The 18,419-nt window shown below is 39.1% G+C and overlaps 1 protein-coding gene across 2 annotated transcripts in view; it reads right to left on the bottom strand.

Annotated features, from left to right (window-relative positions):
- Nucleotides 1-13,948, bottom strand: part of LOC143028476 (integrin beta-PS-like) — a 49,862-nt gene extending 35,914 nt beyond the window's left edge. The window contains exons 1-8 of one of the 2 annotated variants that reach the window (XM_076190631.1): nt 13,816-13,948; nt 13,037-13,319; nt 10,870-10,987; nt 10,374-10,451; nt 9,417-9,645; nt 8,029-8,113; nt 7,090-7,257; nt 227-325 (exon numbers count right to left, since the gene is read on the bottom strand). In XM_076190631.1, coding sequence (XP_076046746.1) covers nt 227-325; nt 7,090-7,257; nt 8,029-8,113; nt 9,417-9,645; nt 10,374-10,451; nt 10,870-10,987; nt 13,037-13,309 — 1,050 coding nt within the window. In that variant the 5' untranslated portion in view covers nt 13,310-13,319; nt 13,816-13,948. Of the gene's footprint in view, nt 1-226; nt 326-7,089; nt 7,258-8,028; nt 8,114-9,416; nt 9,646-10,373; nt 10,452-10,869; nt 10,988-13,036; nt 13,320-13,767 lie in introns of both variants that reach the window. The other variant, XM_076190630.1, reaches the window with a different exon arrangement.
- Nucleotides 13,949-18,419: the final 4,471 nt, after the last annotated feature.

The following is an 18,419-nucleotide window of genomic DNA, read 5'->3' as shown; positions in this document are numbered from 1 at the left end:
AGTTTTAATCTTTATTTTCACATTGTATGACTTGGCACAATGTGGCAGACTTGTTGATTATTTAGACAACTAGCCATAATGGCCTGGCATTTTTATATTTACAAATAACTTCTTATTTTTAGTTAGACATCTTAAAATTGCTCAGACCAAGTATTTTTCTTGTATGGTCCAATTGGATCTTGATTTGAAGCATGTTCTTATATTCTAACTCCTGAATGAGACTGACCTGTGAGATGGAGGGGTAGTCGGTCATTAGGCCGTTGGTGTAGTGACCTCTCGCATCCAGGTGACAGAGTCCATCATTAGGAGTCACAATACCTGCCAGCTGCAAAGGAAGGAAGGTAATGGGGGGAGAGAGAGAGAGAGAGATCAATTCACTTGTTTCATGATCACTACTGTATGGTGAATCACATCCATACATTGCATTGATAGAAGAGATCTGATTAAAGATAGGAGGCCTTTAAGAGATCATGGTAGTAATTTATGAAAGACCACATGTTAAAAGGATGTGAAGAAATAAAGTTTTCCATGTAGATGCATAAATATGTGAAACAGTTTAGGAGGTGATTCCAACCTCAAACAATACATAAGTTCATATCTGAATATAATAACTGGAAATCAAATATATACCTTCATCAGGTAATCATTCAAGCCTGTTATTAATCCACCCATATTTGTGAAGGACAATTTTAATTTTCTGTTACCTCCATCCTGTTTTCTGTTTCCCTTCTGTTTTTCTCTCCTATGAACCATTTCCTCACTTTCATATCCACTACTCTCCAATAGAATTTCTCTTTGACTCTGTTCTGTTCTTGTTTTCTTTTCCTTGGCTATGATTCTTTTTGTTGTCTCTTCCTCTCTTTCCTCTTTATTCATCTCTCTTTTTATCCATACCAGTTGGTACTGATTACTTTCTGCTAGTTTTCCTGTTTTTGATAAGACATTTTCTGCTGTCGTTTGTGATCTGAATTTAACCTTAATTGGTCTGGTCTTGTCTATACTGTATTTCCTAAGTCTGTATATTTCTTCAATTACTTTCCCTATTTCCTGTTCACCTTCTTGAAATATATTTAGTACCATGTTCACCCTTTCTTTCTCCTCTCTTACTCCTGTAGTCCTATTTGGATTATGTTTCTCTTCCATTCCTAATATAATTATAATTCATTTTTATCTGCCAAGTCTCTTACTATATTCTCCTTCTCTCTCATCACTTTAACAACTATGTCCTTAGTGTTTTCCTTCATCTGTTGTTTCACTATATCTCTAAATTCAATTTTGCTATTTTCCTGAACCTTTTTTTCTATGGATTCTTTATTCTCTTTATTATTCCTCTTTAATTCCTCATTCTCATCCTTTACTCCTTTTAACTGTCTTTGTAATTCTTCTGTTTCTTTATTTAGGTTTTGGTTCTCCTTCTTTAGTTCTTCCAATTTATCAACTCTTTGTGTAATCAGTGCAAGTTGACTAAACCTAACCTCCCACTGGTCGTTCATTTTTGTTATTTTTTTTTTCTAGACTTGCTAATCGGGGGAGGTTGTCATCTCCTCCCTCATTAAATCCATAGAAATAATTATCTCCACTTTCTAATGCACTGCTCTTATCTATATTTCTAATTATTTTTACATTTTTACTAATTTCTTCGACTTCACCTCTGTCGTTTGCCCTCCTCTTATTGACATTCCTTCTGACGTCCGGGGCCCGTTCGTCCCCTTCCTCATTTTCTTCCATTTTCCTCAATAATCCCTCCCCTTCTCCTTTTTCTTCACCTTCCCACTACACCACGAGCTTTCCCCTTCCCTACTAATACAACACAGGTACTCCCTCGTAGTTGAGATCCACGAATTTTGCTTTTTTTTCCAGAGTTCCAATCTTTGCTGTTACTTCGACAATTGTGTATTAACCTAGTTGTATTTTACGGGAAGGGGAGCTATGCTCATGGTGTCCCGTTTTCCCTTTTTTTGTACTTGGTGACCATATCGTTGCTGCATATTCCAATCTTGGTCTTATCAGAGTGATTAGAATTTTCTTCACCATTTCTTCATCCAGGTATGTAAATGCCACTTTGATTGTTCTTATTAAATTATAGGTTTCTCCAAAAATCTTATTTATATGTTTCTCAGGTGACATATTATTCATAACAATGACTCCCAGGTCCTTCTCATTTTCTACTTTTTTTATTCCTTCTTCTCCCAATTTATATGATCCTGTTATTCTGTTTTTGCTTTTTCCAAATTCCATTATACTACACTTTTTAGTGTTGAACTCCATCTCCCACTTCCTACTCCATTCCTGTACTTTATTTAGATCACTCTGTAGTGACTCACAATCTTCTTCCGTGTTCACTTTTTTGAACAGTTTTGCATCATCTGCAAAGAAGCTCATATAACTTTCAAATCTGTCATCCATATAATTAATACACTCACTATCTGAGTTATGACCTGTGCGACTTACGTCCACCCGTACTTACGACCACATTCAGCAGATGCCTACATGCACATATTATGAGTTTACTGTATGTTTGTACGTGGCGTCCAGCATCCCATACGACAGTTACGGCAGCACAGCATCTCACCAAGGTTGCGCTGTCTGCCATATTTATGGTATTTCTACCATAATTTAGTGTGTGTCTACCATCTACCTTACGATGTCTACCATATACCATAATTTTACTGGAATTGATATTATACCGTATTTCGATTCCCAGTTCCCACCGATAATCAGGGCAGGTGGGAATGGTCAGAGAGAGTAGTTTTGCCAGATTGGTGATACACGCTTTCCCGAAAGCCAAGACAGAGTCGGTTTACAGTAGTCCTGCATTCGTACTTTTCATTCTGGTTTGAGTTTTCTATTGGTCGAAAGTCGAAAGCTGTAGTGTACAAATATAGATACAAATAACTTTAACCCAAGTCTATGATATTCCTGGAGTTCTGAAGTATAATATCTTATATTCAATAAGACAATATATCTCACTGTACTATTCTATGCATAAAATATTTATTTGATGAAATAACGTTATGCTATGATTATATTTTATCGTTCTTTTCTTATGAAGAGAGACCAAACGTTTTCGCATGGGAGGCGACAATTGAGCCCAGTGCATAGAAGCGAATCTTGTACTTGTTTTCATGTACATTTGAGGGCATTATTTTAAATGTTATTAAGCCTTTATTACTCCAACCTCTTTTTATTAATTATGCCTCGACCAGCGGATACCAACGGATCCCCTATGGTGCCTCACCAGACCTACTGCCTGATCTTTCCCTCGACCGTACGCACGAAGAAAGTGTAGATGACGTGCAACCAAAAAGTGGATTTTATTTTTTGTTTTGTTTTTTACATGCCTATTTTCTATTTTTTATATTTTGTATCTTTGTGTTAATTTGTACTTTCGGTCTCTAATAAGAATCCTGTGTAATATATTTTCTTTCTTTACCCTATCCTATTAATTTATTATTATCAATTTATTATTTAGTATAACAATCAAAGAGTATTGGATATTTTGCACTGAGAATGTTCTACAATGAGGCCACAAACGAGACATTTGAGCTGGATTTACGCTCTGCATCATATGTCCTTGAGTATACACCTCGAATGTATACGGTCCGAGTTACGACCGTTTCGACTTACAACCGGTTGGTCGGAACCGATCTAGGTCGTAACTTGGATAGTGAGTATACTGTATATAGCAAACATTATTGGGGCCAGTACTGTTCCCTGTGGAACACTGCTTATTACTTTATCCCATTTTGAGTGCTGGTCTCTTATCACTATCATTTTTCTTCCTTGCAAAAAGTTTTCCATCCATTTAAGCAGTTTGCCCTGTATTCCTCCTTCAGTTTCTAATTTCTTAAGCAACTTCTTATGTGGTACTTTGTCAAAAGCTTTTTTTAGGTCTAGAAATGCACAATCAGCCCATCCATCTCTTTCTTGTATTATATCTATTAGCCTTGAATAGAAACATATTAAATTGGTGACGCATGATCGTCCTTGTCTGAATCCAAATTGCCTTGGATTTAACACGTTTTTTTTTTCTAAATATTTTACCCATCTACTTTTGACAATTCTTTCACAAATTTTTGCTATTGTACTTGTTAGAGAGACTGGTCTATAGTTGGTAGGGTCTTCTTTATTTCCTCCTTTATATATGGGTACTATATTTGCTTTTTTCCAATCTTCTGGAACTTTTCCTTCTTTCAAGGAACTGTTTATTATGCTATGTATTTTGTCTGCCAGTTCATTCCTGCATTCTTTCAAAATCCAGTTTGCTTTTCTCTTTCCACTCAATCTCTTCAGGTTGTATGTTCTCCCTTGTAAACACTGATTTAAAATGTTTGTTCATAATTTCCGCCATTTCAATTTCCTCTGTGTATTCAACTCCTTGTCTTAATTTCTCCAAGTCTTGTTTGTTTTTCAATTTGTTGTTTACAAATCTGTAAAATAGTTTTGGTTGATCTTTACACTTTTCTATGACATCTTTTTCATATTTTCTCTTTTCCTCTCTGCACGTTTGTACATATTCATTTCTATAACAAGTATATATTTTCCATTTTTCAGGCCTTCTGTCTTTTTTACATCTGGTCCAAGCTTTGTCTCTTTTGTCTTTTAACTCCCTACAACTTTTATTGTACCAGCATTTTACATATTCTTTTTCTTGTTTTTGTCTTGGGACATACTTTTCCACTCCTTTTTTGTAAATTTTTGTCAAAATATTCCATTTCTCTTCCACTGTTGTTTCTTCTTTGTATATTTCTTCCCAGTTTTCTTTTTGAAAGAATTCTCTTATTTGATCAAAGTTTGTTTTTTCATACATCATTCTTACTTTTATATATTGTTAATTTCTTTTAATTTATTTTTATTAATTTATTTCAAGTTCAATCAATATGTGGTGAATTTTAATTATTGGTGTTTTATATTCAAACTTGTCCACTATTCTAGGTTCAGATGTAATTATTAGGTCTAGTCTCGATGGTTCTTCCTCATTTCTATACCTAGTGTTCTCCTGTATCCACTGTGTCATTGTATTGTCAGTAATCATCTCAAGTAGAGCGTTTCCCCATGAGCCGTCTCCACCCTTTACTGTCATCTCTTCCCAGCAGATTTCTTTGCAATTAAAGTCGCCCATCATAACTATTCTTCCTCCATCTTCCATTATCTTATTCAATGTTATCTTTGTGTCCTCTAACATACTTTTATGTTCACTCTCTTCCCACGAGGCTGTTTTCGGAGGCACATAATTTATCACAAACTTTCTGCTCTTCTTATCTCTGTCTTCCACTTCAATCATAATCATCTCTACTGTATTCTTTCCATATGTGACACACCTCACGTTTATATCCTTCTTAGTCAGGAACATAACTCCATCCCCTTGCTTTGTCTCTCTGTTTCTAATCCAATAATTATATGCATCATGTCCTACACTGTTGGGTGGTAGTGGACCTTTTAATTTTGTTTCTACAATTCCCATTATGTCCGGTTCTTTTTCCTTCAAATAATCATTCAGCTCATTCAATCCTGTTATTAATCCATCTATATTTGTGTAAGACACTCTTAGTTTTCTGCCACTTCCATTGTGTTCTCTGTTTCCCTTATGTTTTTCTTTTGTATGTCGAACTGCTTTATTTTCATGTTCACTACTCTCCAATAGAATCTCTCTTTTTCTGACTGTTCTGTTCTCGTTTTTTTCCTTAGCTTCAAGTCTTTTTTTTTTTCTTCCTCTCTTTCCTCTTTATTCATTTCTCTTTTTATCCATACCTTTTTTGCTAGTTTCCCTGTTTTGGATAAGATATTCTCTGCCATTGTTTGTGACCTGAATTTAATCTTAATTGGTCTGGTCTTATCTGTACTATACTTTCCGAGTCTGAACTTCTCTTCGATTTGTTTCATTATTTCTGGTTCATCTTCCTGAACTAATTTTAGTAAACTGGTTACTTTTTCATTTTCCTCATTGGTTCTTGAGGTTCTATCTGGGTTATGTTTCTCTTCCATTCCTAATATAATTATACATTTCTTTTTGTCTGCTAAGTCTCTTACAATATTCTCCTTCTGTCTCATCACTTTGATAACTGAGTCTTCAGTTTGTTCTTTCATTTGCTGTTTAATTATATCAGTAAATGCAACTTTACTGTTTTCTTGGATTGTCTTCCAACCCTTAGCTTCTTTAGCTATGGCCTCTTTGTTTTCTTTATTATTCCTCTTTAATTCTTCATTCTCCTCTTTTACTTCTCTTAACTGTCTTTTTAGTTCTTCTATTTCATCAGTTAAGTTTTTGTTCGCCTTCTCTAGTTCTTCCAATTTTTCAACTCTCTCTGCAATTTTTGACATTTTACCGAACCTAATCTCCCAATGTTCAGTCATTTGTTCAAGTTTTTCCTCCAGTTTTGCCAGTCGGGGGAGGTTGGTATCCGCCGCCCCCTCATTAAATCCTTGGAAATTATTATCCTCACCTTCCATTGTACTGCTCTTATCTATGTTTCTAATCTTTACATTTTTGTTAGTCCCATCATCGAAATCCAAATCATCGGTTCAGCATTTGTTTACAAGCTGTCTGGCCTCTTGGACCAAGTCCTCCCCTTCCTCATTTCCTTCCATTTCCCTCAGTAATACCTCCCCTTCTCCTTTTTCCTTACTTTCCCACTACACCACGAGCAATTTCCCCCCCACCCTGTAAATACAATAGGTACTTCCTTTGCTTTGGGATCCACAAATATTTCACTTTTACTTCAGAACGTCCTCTACGCCGTCCGTTCGATGAAGTGTGTGTGTGTGTGTGTGTTTTACACCTAATTGTAGTATATAGGAAAGGAGCAGTGCTCATGGGGGTCTTGTCTCTTACTTTCCAATTTATCGGACCTAATTTGCCAATTATTATACATGTATTGTTTCCAGCTTGGGCTATATTACCTACAAATGTATTTATGCAAGTCCTGGGTGTATGTATGTAATATGTACTGGATCTAGGTATATATTGAATTCAGGCTCCATGATTTCATGTTGCTACAAGTTCAAGAAAACAATTTATAAGCAACTTCAATTCCTTAGCAGTATTTAATCCCCATCAAATTGGAATTAAAAAGCTGTGGCTCCACTTACCCTTCCATCTCCTGCCTGGTGGAACTTAGCGTCAGTGGAAAAAATGATAATTTTTCGGGACGCGTTCCTCCAACCGATGTCCTGGCACACAATTGCCTGCATAAGCGCATCAAAACCTCCTTCAGGGGAGTCCTGGTTACCGGAGATCTGAGCATTTATCACCTCTAACTGTGGAAAGACCAGAGAAATGTTAACTACAATATAATCATTGATGTACTGACTTTCACCAACTGCAATGCCATGTCCCCACTACAATATAGACAATGCAGGTTCTTCATGTTGAGGTGTTGATAGGCTCTGAAAATGATTATATAATCATCATCATAATAATAATTATACCAAAAGAACCTTTCCCCCTTTCATGGGAGGTTGCCAAATCAAAGCATGCACCCACACCACACCTACAAAAAATCAATGAATAAAATAAAGTACCTTGAAAATGAAATAAAATTAATAAAAAATGAATGAATAAATAGATAAATATATAAAAAATATAGACAATTTTTCCACCCATCATAGCTCCTCACTGATGAAGGACCTGCCACAATTGCTTGAATCAGAGGCAGTGCAGTAAGACGTCAGCACTACAGTAGAACTTGACACCTGGGAACCCAAGAGTCATGGTGTGGGATTTAAAATTGCTGGCTTGTGGTAGTGAGAGGGGAGCAGTTGCCCATCCACACTGTCCTTATGTATAAAGGTGGAAGAAATATAGTTGAAGATGACAGACAGAGATCTAAGGCTAGGCATAGACTCTAGAGACAGACACTTGGTGCTGTAACTGGTGATGGAGGTGAGGGCATTGGCAGAGTTTGAAGACTTCAAGATGTTTTGCAAGGGGATGATTCTTACATCTCTATACCAGGACCACTGTGTAGATACCTGTTGCTGGTCACTATCCATCCCTGTCACAATTGCACAAAAATCACAAAACCCTACCGTGAAAAGTTTGTCGTTTTCGTTGAGCTTGAGATTGTTTATGAAGGTGAACGGTGGGGCACAGCCAGTACAGGGTTCCTGTAACCTGGAGAGAATGGGGTTTTACCACAATAATCAAATACTAAATTACTAAATTGAATTAAATATTAAGTACCATATACTAAATTCTGCTATATTAAGTTTTCTACTATTCTTTATTAAAACCTAGTAACAGTATTTTTTCCTTGTGAATTGTTAAGAGAAAAAACAATACTGGAAGTATGGATGTTTACTTTTATCATGAAATACTTGGAAAAATGATGATAGATATAAATAAATAATTTTTCTTACAACTATAAAAAAAAAGATGAAAAAAGAACCCAGTAATGTTTTTAGTTGTAAAAGTCTTGGGACACTAGTGTATGCAGTGCACTTTTTTCCTGTCAAGTTCCATGATGTGTTACTCACAAAGAGTGCAAGTATGGTGTCAAGCCATGTCCTGGCTGGAGCCACAGTACCTGCTTTCTAGGTACTGTATATTGTAAAACATGTAGGTTTATTTAAGCATGTAGAGTAAGATTTCTAGTTGTTGACAGGAGTATCTTATTTTTGTCATCCAAGTCTGCAGAAGGTTTGGAGGCTGGCAGCAGAGGACTACAAAATTAGAGCCTCCTGTCCTCAGAGGTCAGAGGGCACGTAAATCAAGATGATGACTTGAAGTAGGGTCCTCACCTCTGGGCCTCCCCATGTTTACATGTCTTAGATGAGTAGTAGCGGATATATTGTGAGCCTTCTTCACACAAAAATAAATGGGTAAATTGTGTGGAGCTGGGTAGTGATAGGATATTTTCATGAAAGTAGCAGTTGCCGACAAGACTAACGAATTAAACATCATATGAGGACAGAGCCTTTATTTGTACAACGTTTTCGCCTAGAAAAAGCTGTAATAAGCGAAACGTTGTACAAATAAAGGCTCCGTCCTCATATGGTGTTTAACTTGTCAGTGATAGGATAGCTTACACCAGCATACATTGGCACCTGTGCTATGGCACTGGTGTTGTACGGCTGTAGTATAAAAAGATGCACGGGTCATTTTTGGCCCCTTCTGATTATCGTGCTCGCACTCTGTTTGCATAGACTTCATTGTAAGTTAAAGGCAAATTGTATTTTATGTACAGTACATATTAAATTAAGTAATTGCACTCCACCATTTTCTTAACCCCAGTGAGATTTAAATGATCTAAAAGAGGCTAAATAGATGTTCTAGAACCTGAATTGCAGGAACTGCTCGAGTTTTATGGTTTATGATTCGATGTACCAACTCAAATACAGGGCCTAGTTTGTGACATCCCCATGAAATACTCTTGAAGGCAAAGGAGAAAAGATACTTTTGTTGGGGGAGTCCTCACCTCTTCGGGTGGGTGTTGACAAAGGGCAAGGCCACCTTGTCTACAAAGGACCCAAAGCCAAGTCGGAACTGGGATGTTAGGGCACGCATGGTTTTTGCCAGGAGTGATCCGAGTCTTGAGAGGTTCTCCTTGTCGTCTCCCATGGAGTTGGACAAGTCCATCAGGTAGTACAAGTCTACTGGGTGGTCACTTACTTGCCGGAACTTGAGGGTAAGGTTGTACGGTGTGCCTAATGGGGGAGGGAGCTGGTGGTTTATAACAGTGGCATTATAAGACTTTTGACATTACAGCTGCTCACAAGAGTTAAAGTGAAGCTCCTGCCATTTTTTCCCTCTCTTTTTTAAGTCACTTATATTGGAATCCCAATTTCCTGATTGGCAGAGACAAAAATCCTTTTCAAGCATTTTTTTTACATTACTTTTTGTATTATGCAAATATATTAGAAATGCATTATATATAAATCAGTTTCTATTAATATATAATAAAAACAATTCCTTGTTTCCTTGAAAGAAAATAATAGGAGTGGCTTATGTGACACTCTCCACCTCAAGTCTGCAATAATCTTTTTTCTTGTGAAATACTGTAATTTACTTTACAAATCTCAAATTTCATGATTTTATAAATATCCATGCTGTTTTTCTTGTAACTATAGACAATGGTGCAATTTCTACCAGGAATACTAGTGAAACAGCTCAAGTAAAAAGGGTCCAATTACTTGCAAAACGTCTGATATTAATCAAAAGGAAATGTTTTGTGCAAATACAATGTTACATCTATTTAATATTGTATTCATTTATGTTAATGCTTCCATAATACAAATACTAGAAAATTCTAATAATCTCAAAATCTAGGTTTTTTTCTTTCTTTTTTCTATTTTTCGATTACTTTTAAAAGTGATGGTGGGCGTCACCGGGAGATTTCCCGGCACAGACAAGGGCAAACGAACGCTTTGTTTACCTTTTCGAAGATCGAGACGAACGTGCTGGGGCCGAATCTGGATGATCTTACGTTGAACTTTCTTTCCCTTAATGACTTCTGTGGGCGAGGAGAGGCAGGGCAGGAAGGAGGGAGGCGTTAGATTGGGAGGAGAAAGAGGAATATTTAAATCCTGATAAATAATCAAGAGATTACACACAGGCTAGGTGCGATGGATTGGACGCGCCCACACACAACACTGACAAATTACTATGATAAAACTTCCATCAGGCCGATGGAAATTTCTTTCAATCTTTCGGTTCATACGCAACAAAACCAAATGAAAAAATATAGCATGATATATTACAAATACACACATGTATGGACACAGGAGAGAGAGAGAGAGAGAGAGAGAGAGAGAGAGAGAGAGAGAGAAAGACATACGCAACAAAACCAAATAAAAAAAATTATAGCATGATATATTACAAATACACACATTTATGGACACAGAAGAGAGAGAGAGAGAGAGAAAGAATACCGGAGAGCGGCTCATCTCTGATTTTGTGGGCCTCGTTGCACGGGACCTCGATGTCCTCTGGGCTACAGACGGAGGACAGATCGAAGCTGGTCGGGAAACAGTGGCGATTCGAGGAGTTCTGCCGAGAAGAACATAAAACATGAGAGAGAGAGATGAGAGAGAAAGGCATTATGTTACCCTTGGGTAAATAAGGGTGGGCGGGGGGGAAGAGGGAGGCCCTCTCCAGTGAATAAAATCGCCTAGCGGAAGATATATGACGTCGTAATTGGTGAGATTGTGAAGTCATAACGTTTTCTTTCCATGTTGAAATTTGTGACGAAGTTTTTCCTTTCTAGTCATGACGGGCCAGCGCGTCATTTTCCACTGGTGAGGAAATGATGTATCTTGTAAAGAGAGAGTGACGTCATAGGAAGTCTTGCTGCCTCCGAAACATTGTTGCCGCGTTTCACGTGATTCTGAAGCCTTGTTGCATCTGTTTCTGGGCTGTTTCGCAATAGTCCAGCAAGTTTCGGCGTGTACACGAACACATAACACTCCACTAAATTATATATATATATATATATATATGTATATATATATTTATATATATATACATATATATATATATATATATATATATATATATATATACATATATATGTGTGTGTGTGTGTGTGTGTGTGTGTGTGTGTGTGTGTGTGTGTGTGTGTACACAAACACAATAATATTGAGAGTAAAACAATAATAATAAAATTGGGGATTTACTTGTCCAAATGCCGTCGTCGCTTGCATCAACATCATCATCATTAACTGTCATCATTCATAATGACATTCAGAAGATCGAAAGCGTCACTTTACTCAAAAAGCATCACAAGTTCGGAGTAGTCGGACGCGAAAAGGTCTTATCACTAGACTTCCGCCAAGCTAAAGCGTCCCTTTAGATAGTAAACGGTCAACATGGCCGACCGTTGTACAGCTGCACAGAAAACTATCGTTAGTAAATCACGCTAATCATTTTGACACAAAACAACGAAACTATTTGAGACAAGTTGAAGTCTCCATCGGAAATAAGATTATCATGTCATAGTGAATCCATATGACCTCCGGAACTATTATTCGATTCATATTCATTCAGAAGGAATTCGAACAATTCGAACCCCAGAAATACCAACCCTTCGGTATCATAAGGTTATGTTCATTAGCGAATGTTTCGACACCCCTACTAACGATAGTTTTCTGTGTAGCTGTACACACATTCCGAGGTTAAGATTCACCTGACTTGGATAACTAATTTAACCGAATCTAAGTGTATTTGTAACAGCTGACCTGTGGATTTCTTCATTGGAATTAACTTGATTAAATCTTCTTGGTGTTTAGTTTGTGATATCCAGTGCTTTTATCAATGGGGACAATATACAGATGAAGGGGTGACTCATAGAAGTGGTTAGGTGGGATAGTACAAGACCATTGGCACTGAGTAGAAACTATCCCCAAATCACCTAGGTAATGAGCGGGTTTCTTTGAACTGAATAAAATAACTGGGCGTAGTAAAAGAAAGAAAAAAAATTATATATATATATACATATATATATATATATATATATATATATATATAAATATATATATATATATATATATATGGAAAGAGGTTTTGCGAGTCACAATATACATTTGACGGTCATTGTGATTTCTTGTGGAATAAGATAAACATCATTGGTAATAGGCTACTTTAGTAGCCGCTAGTGCTAGCTGCAAGTTAGTTTACCCGGCAAGTGAGTGTTAACACTAGGACATTTTTGAGTCAAGTTGACTTATTTTCCGTTGAGATTGGGTAAGTGGAGGGGTAGTTTACAAGTTGCTAACGGTAGCTATATATACTCTGCACTTGCACGTAGGTATCATACAACAATCGGTGTATTTGACTTGTTATTTTTTGAACCGCAACATCGTGGTCATATAGGGCCGCTAAAAACGTTAAAGGGAGCAAAGATGGTAGGCTGAAACATCGACATTAAAAGTAAACTTTCGGTATGATAAAAATTATTCAAAAACATCCGAAACACGAATGTTCAAAAAAGAAATGGGGTGAGCTAGCAAAAAGAATCAGAACAATCCTTACAGAAAAAAGAAAGAAAGAAAAACTACGCCTAGAGACATGGAGGGAGTACTGTAGAGAGTTCCACTTTACCTTGGCACCACTCCCGCCCTCTTGGGTGGGCGATATCACTCGGGAACACCACTGGCACCCGGGTATTTGGATGCATTTGTGGCACTGATCGTCCTGATGCGCACAGCGACTGATATCTTGTTGCGATGGCTCACCCACGGCCTCTCCGCACTTATTAACTCGTTGCTGGGCTGTGGCTTCCTGCACCATCAGTGCCCCCAGCAGGAGGAAAGGAACGAAGAGCAGACCGGCGCCGGCGGAGGACCGCGGCTTCAGGCTTCCCAGGGAGAACATCTCGCGTCACCTGGGGGAGTCGAGAGAAATCCTGTAGGAGGGCTGCACGTTGTGTGTGTAAATATATAATTAGCAACAAATATTATCATCAACGGCTGTATCGTTCCCTGAGGGGTAGTCCGTCTGTCCAGCACACTTTTAATGGCGTCGTCTCCTAACCTAAATCAAATCATTCGGGATCAGCCAGAACAAAATCAGTAGTGTGTCACCGTAATTGACGTCCCCAAGACAGTATTACGCTGTTCTCCAATGTACACAAAGTAACAACAGTGTAACATAAAATCACTGGACTCCCCTTCAGCTGAACGAAATCACCCAAATACAACCCGTACAGTGCGCCTCTGGGTCTGATGGATCTTTAAGAAATTTTGGATATGGCTTCAGGGGCCTTTGGGTCTTCCATACTATGCAATATTGGGTAGAGGTTCCCAGAACTTATCCACGTTCATCCTACTCACCTCTGATGCAATTTTTCTTATTTTGACAGGTCCCTCCTCGCCACTTACCGCTCCGATCTCCTCCTACAGCGTCCTCTCTGAGGGCGTGGTACCCACTGGGTGCTGAAGTAGAATTCGTGCACCGTCACACTCATGCGGGATTCCCTCTAAAATATACATATCCGGTCTAGCGTGTCACGGCCAACCGAGCAAGAAATCGAACAATGTTCACCACCTCATTGTATGACGTACGATCCGAAGGTATAACTTATGAGGTCTCGGTCGAGCCAGATTTTGTTTAGGTCAGTGTCTTGGAGTCGACTGAAGGGATCGATAAAATACATCGCGGTATTGAAGGTTATAAGCAACATGAGTGACGTCATCACTAGCTGGTATCTCAAAATTATTTGTCACGTACACGCACGCACATCCACACACAGAAAATATACACAAAACAACTATCACGCAGGACCTAGTATACTGAGTGACCTTAGGGCAGCCGTAAGAAGACGCGGTAAGTATTGGACTTTGGGGCACAAGTAAAGAAGCCAGGAGTCCCAAATGTGCACGCGTATTATCGAGGAAAAGATTCGAGGATATGGACGACAGTCTGTTCTGTTTCAATTATTGCAGTCTCTTGTCAGATGTGTGCATTTTTTTTTTCTGTGATTGTATTCAACTGGAGGGTTCTCGAGTCTTCGGATGAAAAATCCTAAACAAGCGAGGTTACGACAAGAGAAGTTTCGCTGTAGCTTCTCGTTAAAGATTCATGCCTTTGACGTCTGTTCAATTCTGAGTAATGTCCCCCGACAACTGCAACTTGTCTCGGACCTGAGGTGATTTGGACATCACTGTGTGTGTGTGTTGCACCAGCTTCCTCTGGGTATCGTCGCTGGTGTGGCCTAGCGTGGACACCATCTTGTCCCGGGGCAAAGTTTTCACTGCCCCCCCCTCCCCTTCCCACCGCCACCACTCCCACTCCCTATTGTCTATTCTAGCTATTGGCATGCCAAATGATTAAACAAATTTCATGATTTGTATTTAATGTCCCTATTACAGAAAGGATAAGGGAAATATTAATATTTCATATTCTGCATATTTTAACCCAAAATTCGTATATTACGGTAAAATATTCAGGGCTCCTTTGAACTTTTTTATTATATTTATTTTGTCAGACTTGTGGGCGGCATGTTCAGGCTAGAATGCTTTATAATTCATCACAAGCGTAAAGGGCCATTTACACGGTCGAACAGTTTGACAAACCCGGTTTGTCAGGCAAGTAATTGTCGAACGTGTTTGACAATCAAATACCCTATTCACACGGTCAAACATCACTTCAAACACTTGTTTGACAAACCGGGTTTGTCAAACCGTTTGACCGTCTAAATGTCCCTTAAGGGACTCTTATTTCTGTAATTATTTCATCAAATATCTTGTTTTACTTTTGGGTATAAGTAACTTGTCTTTCTCTTTTCATTTTAACTATTAAATATTCTGCTATGTGTGCCGTACACAGAATCAGCTAAACAGGGCCGGTGCTAAGAATTGCGGGGTCCAGTTAAAAAATGGATAGCGGGGGCTCTACTCTACGAAAGTTCGAAATTGACATTTTGTTTCCGCGTAGTATGTCAGTCTTAGCACCCCCAAAATACATAAACAAATGTGTGATATTTACCTACTTGGTGGAATTTCGAGGGCAGTCCTCATAGCCAGCCACAGTGGTCTACCACTGCTGCCAGTCTTGCTGTCCCTCCTCGCATGGGCCAGTTGGTCTGGTATTGTGTTTGAAGAAAACCTACTGATGGCGGTGTAACCTGGCACTGGGGGCTCATCTGACATCTTCCGTAGGAAACTGTCCAGTGCATGCTTGAAGCTGTCCACCGAGTATTTGGTTTTCTCTCTCACCTCTTTTGGGAGGGCGTTGAAGTTTTTTGGACCCTCGTGACCCTGGCTGGATGCCAGTAGGGTCTTTAGCCTTCCCGGGGCTCTTGGTGGGAGAGTTTGTCTCTCACACTTACGCCCATGCCTTACACTGTGGTACGGCTTGATTGTTGAGGGCGTGGGGTCCGGAACAAGGCCTTCTAGGATTTTCCATGTATAAATGGCCCTATATCTTTCTCTCCTACTTTGTTGGGAGTAGAGACCCAGTCCTCACAGGCGATCCCAATAGTTGAGATCTTTCATCCCTTTGATGTGCCTGGTGTAGTTCCTTTGGACAGCTTCAAGCTCTAGATGTCTCCGCGTTTGTGTGGCTACAGTAGTCCAGGATTGGTTGGATAAGCGCCTTCCAGAGGTTAAGCATTACTTGTATTTCTCTTGAGGGGAAAGTCCTTAGTACCCAACTGGCCATCCCTTTTGCTCTTTTCACTGACTGCGTGATGTGGTGTTGGAAAGTGGCGTCATCACTTAAGTGGACGCACAGGCATTTTACATGGGTTTTGGGTGTGATTTTTATACCTCTTTCCGTGTGCAGTTCAGTGTTGTCTTTGATGCCTTAGTTTGTGCCATATCTCAAGACCTCAAACTTCTCTTCGTTGAATTGCATGTTGCTGTCATTGGCCCATGCATACACTGTGTTGAGATCGTCTTGTAGATGGTGCACGTCCCCTCTTTCCCGCACTGCACGGCTGATGTGGGTATCATCGGCAAAAGCCAGGAGGGTTGAGTCTACTCTCCTGTTTATGTCATTCATATGAATAAGGAACAGGAGAGGGGCGAGGACAGAGTCTTGTGGTACTCCACTTATTACCCTGGTATCACTGGACTTCACACCATCGACTGCGACTGTTTGTGTACGGTTTGTCAGGAAGTTGTGAAGCCATACTCCTAGCTTCCTTGAGATTCCTAGATCTATTGCCTTGTGGAGGACACCGTGGTCCACCTTGTCAAAGGCTTTTGCGAAGTCTATAAATACTACGTCAACATTCTTCCCTTCTGACAGGTTCCGTAGTAGCCAGTAGGTTTGAGAGGCAGGACCGACCTTTTCTGAAACCATGCTGATTCACTTTGATGAAGTTTTTCACTTCAAGGTGTGTGAACAGTTTGTCCCTTACGCATTTCTCGATTACCTTGATAATGTGGGACGTGAGGGCAATTGGTCGATAGCTCTTTGGCAAGGTCCGATCTCCTCCTTTATATATTGGGCTTATATATAATGGCTTGCTTTAGTAGTGCCGGAATCTCCCCTTTGTCTAAGGAGGATAGCCACAACATATGAATTGGGATCGCTAAGACCTCGCTGCATTGTAGGAGTAGGATTGCCGGAACGCCTTCCGGTCCAGCGGCCGAGTTGATCCTTAGCTCCTTTATTGCCTTCTTGATATCCTCTACCGTCACTTGAAGGTCGGTAAGTTGGGTCTGGTTCGTGGTCGCTTGGTTGAAAAAGGTTGTAGGTTCGAGGATCTCTGTTTCTTTGGTATGCTGAACACACTGTTGTACTGGTGTGCCAGCATCTGGCAGGTTTCCCGCGGGTAGTCCGTTGTGGTCCCTTGATCAGTTACTAGGGGCACAATCTGTGACTTGGTTTTTAGGAATTTTTTACAATAGCTGTAGAAGAATTTTGGATTGTGCTTTATATTTTCTATAGCTTGGTTTCCTCCATTCTTCTCTGTTCCTCATGCGAGTGTTTGATTTTCTGATCTATATCCTCTACTTTTGAGAGGATTGAGAGGATTTTGGGTCTCATTGCTACTTTTGCTGAGTTGTTTGTTGAGGGTGGCGCGCTTTTGCTTGATTTTCCTATCGTGTGGAATGGAGTACCTGTGAACCTTTTTCTTCTTTTTTGTGGTACATATGCAGTACACACCTCCAGCAGGATCCTCAATAGTGTATTGAGAATGGAATTGGGATTGGTTTCCTGCACAGGTCTTTTAGAAAAAATATTTAATGCTTTTTCATTTGAAAAATCTTTCGAGTTGATTTCAAAAGCAATGGATTTTAGTAATGTCAGTGACATTACTAAAACCATTGACGGTATCATTACTTTTGTTTAAAGGGAATCCGCACATGGCCGCTTACGGGCGGCATGATTTGCGGTACTAAACGGGGGAATTAAGGGACATTAGTGACATGATTTAGATTAGGAATGGGGTTAGGATAAGGGTTAAAAGTGGGATCAGAATTAGGGTCAGGGCTGGGATAAGGATTGTGAGAGTGAGGTAGTGACAGGTGATCCTATGTATTTGTAAAAGTATCAAGAGTGGGGGTATGGAATACGTGAGATGGAAGACGATGATTTTTTTTTAAATTGGGAGTGAAATGTCACTCCCATGAGCTTTGTTTGAGTCCGTGACAAAGAGAGAAGGGGGATGAGTGGTTGAATATGTTGGTGCTTGTTTGATGTGTGTTGTATTTTAGGTTGTGACTACCTCTGGCTGTTCGCGCATTTGTTAAGTGTAAGTAAATTTCTTTATTTATGTCAACTAAATTGTTTCTGATGTTATACATCATTTGTTGTTTGTGTATTCGTCCTTTTGTTTCAAATGGTTCAAGTTTAATGTCTTATTTTAATCTAATGACTGATGTAGTATGTACTCACGACTGATCCATCATGATCCCTTATTTTGTGTGGATATTTGTTTATGTCATTGTTAATGAATAATGTGTGAATGCCTGACGATGTAATACTCGAATGTGGCCGAAGTGTCTTGAAAGCCAGAATGTTTATATCTGCA

Source organism: Oratosquilla oratoria, chromosome 9 (assembly GCF_046742065.1).
Source record: "Oratosquilla oratoria isolate Oo_2021 chromosome 9, ASM4674206v1, whole genome shotgun sequence".
NCBI lineage: Eukaryota > Metazoa > Arthropoda > Malacostraca > Stomatopoda > Squillidae > Oratosquilla > Oratosquilla oratoria.
The sequence above is the reverse complement of the archived record's forward strand: the minus strand, read 5'-3'. Positions and strand labels throughout refer to the sequence as shown.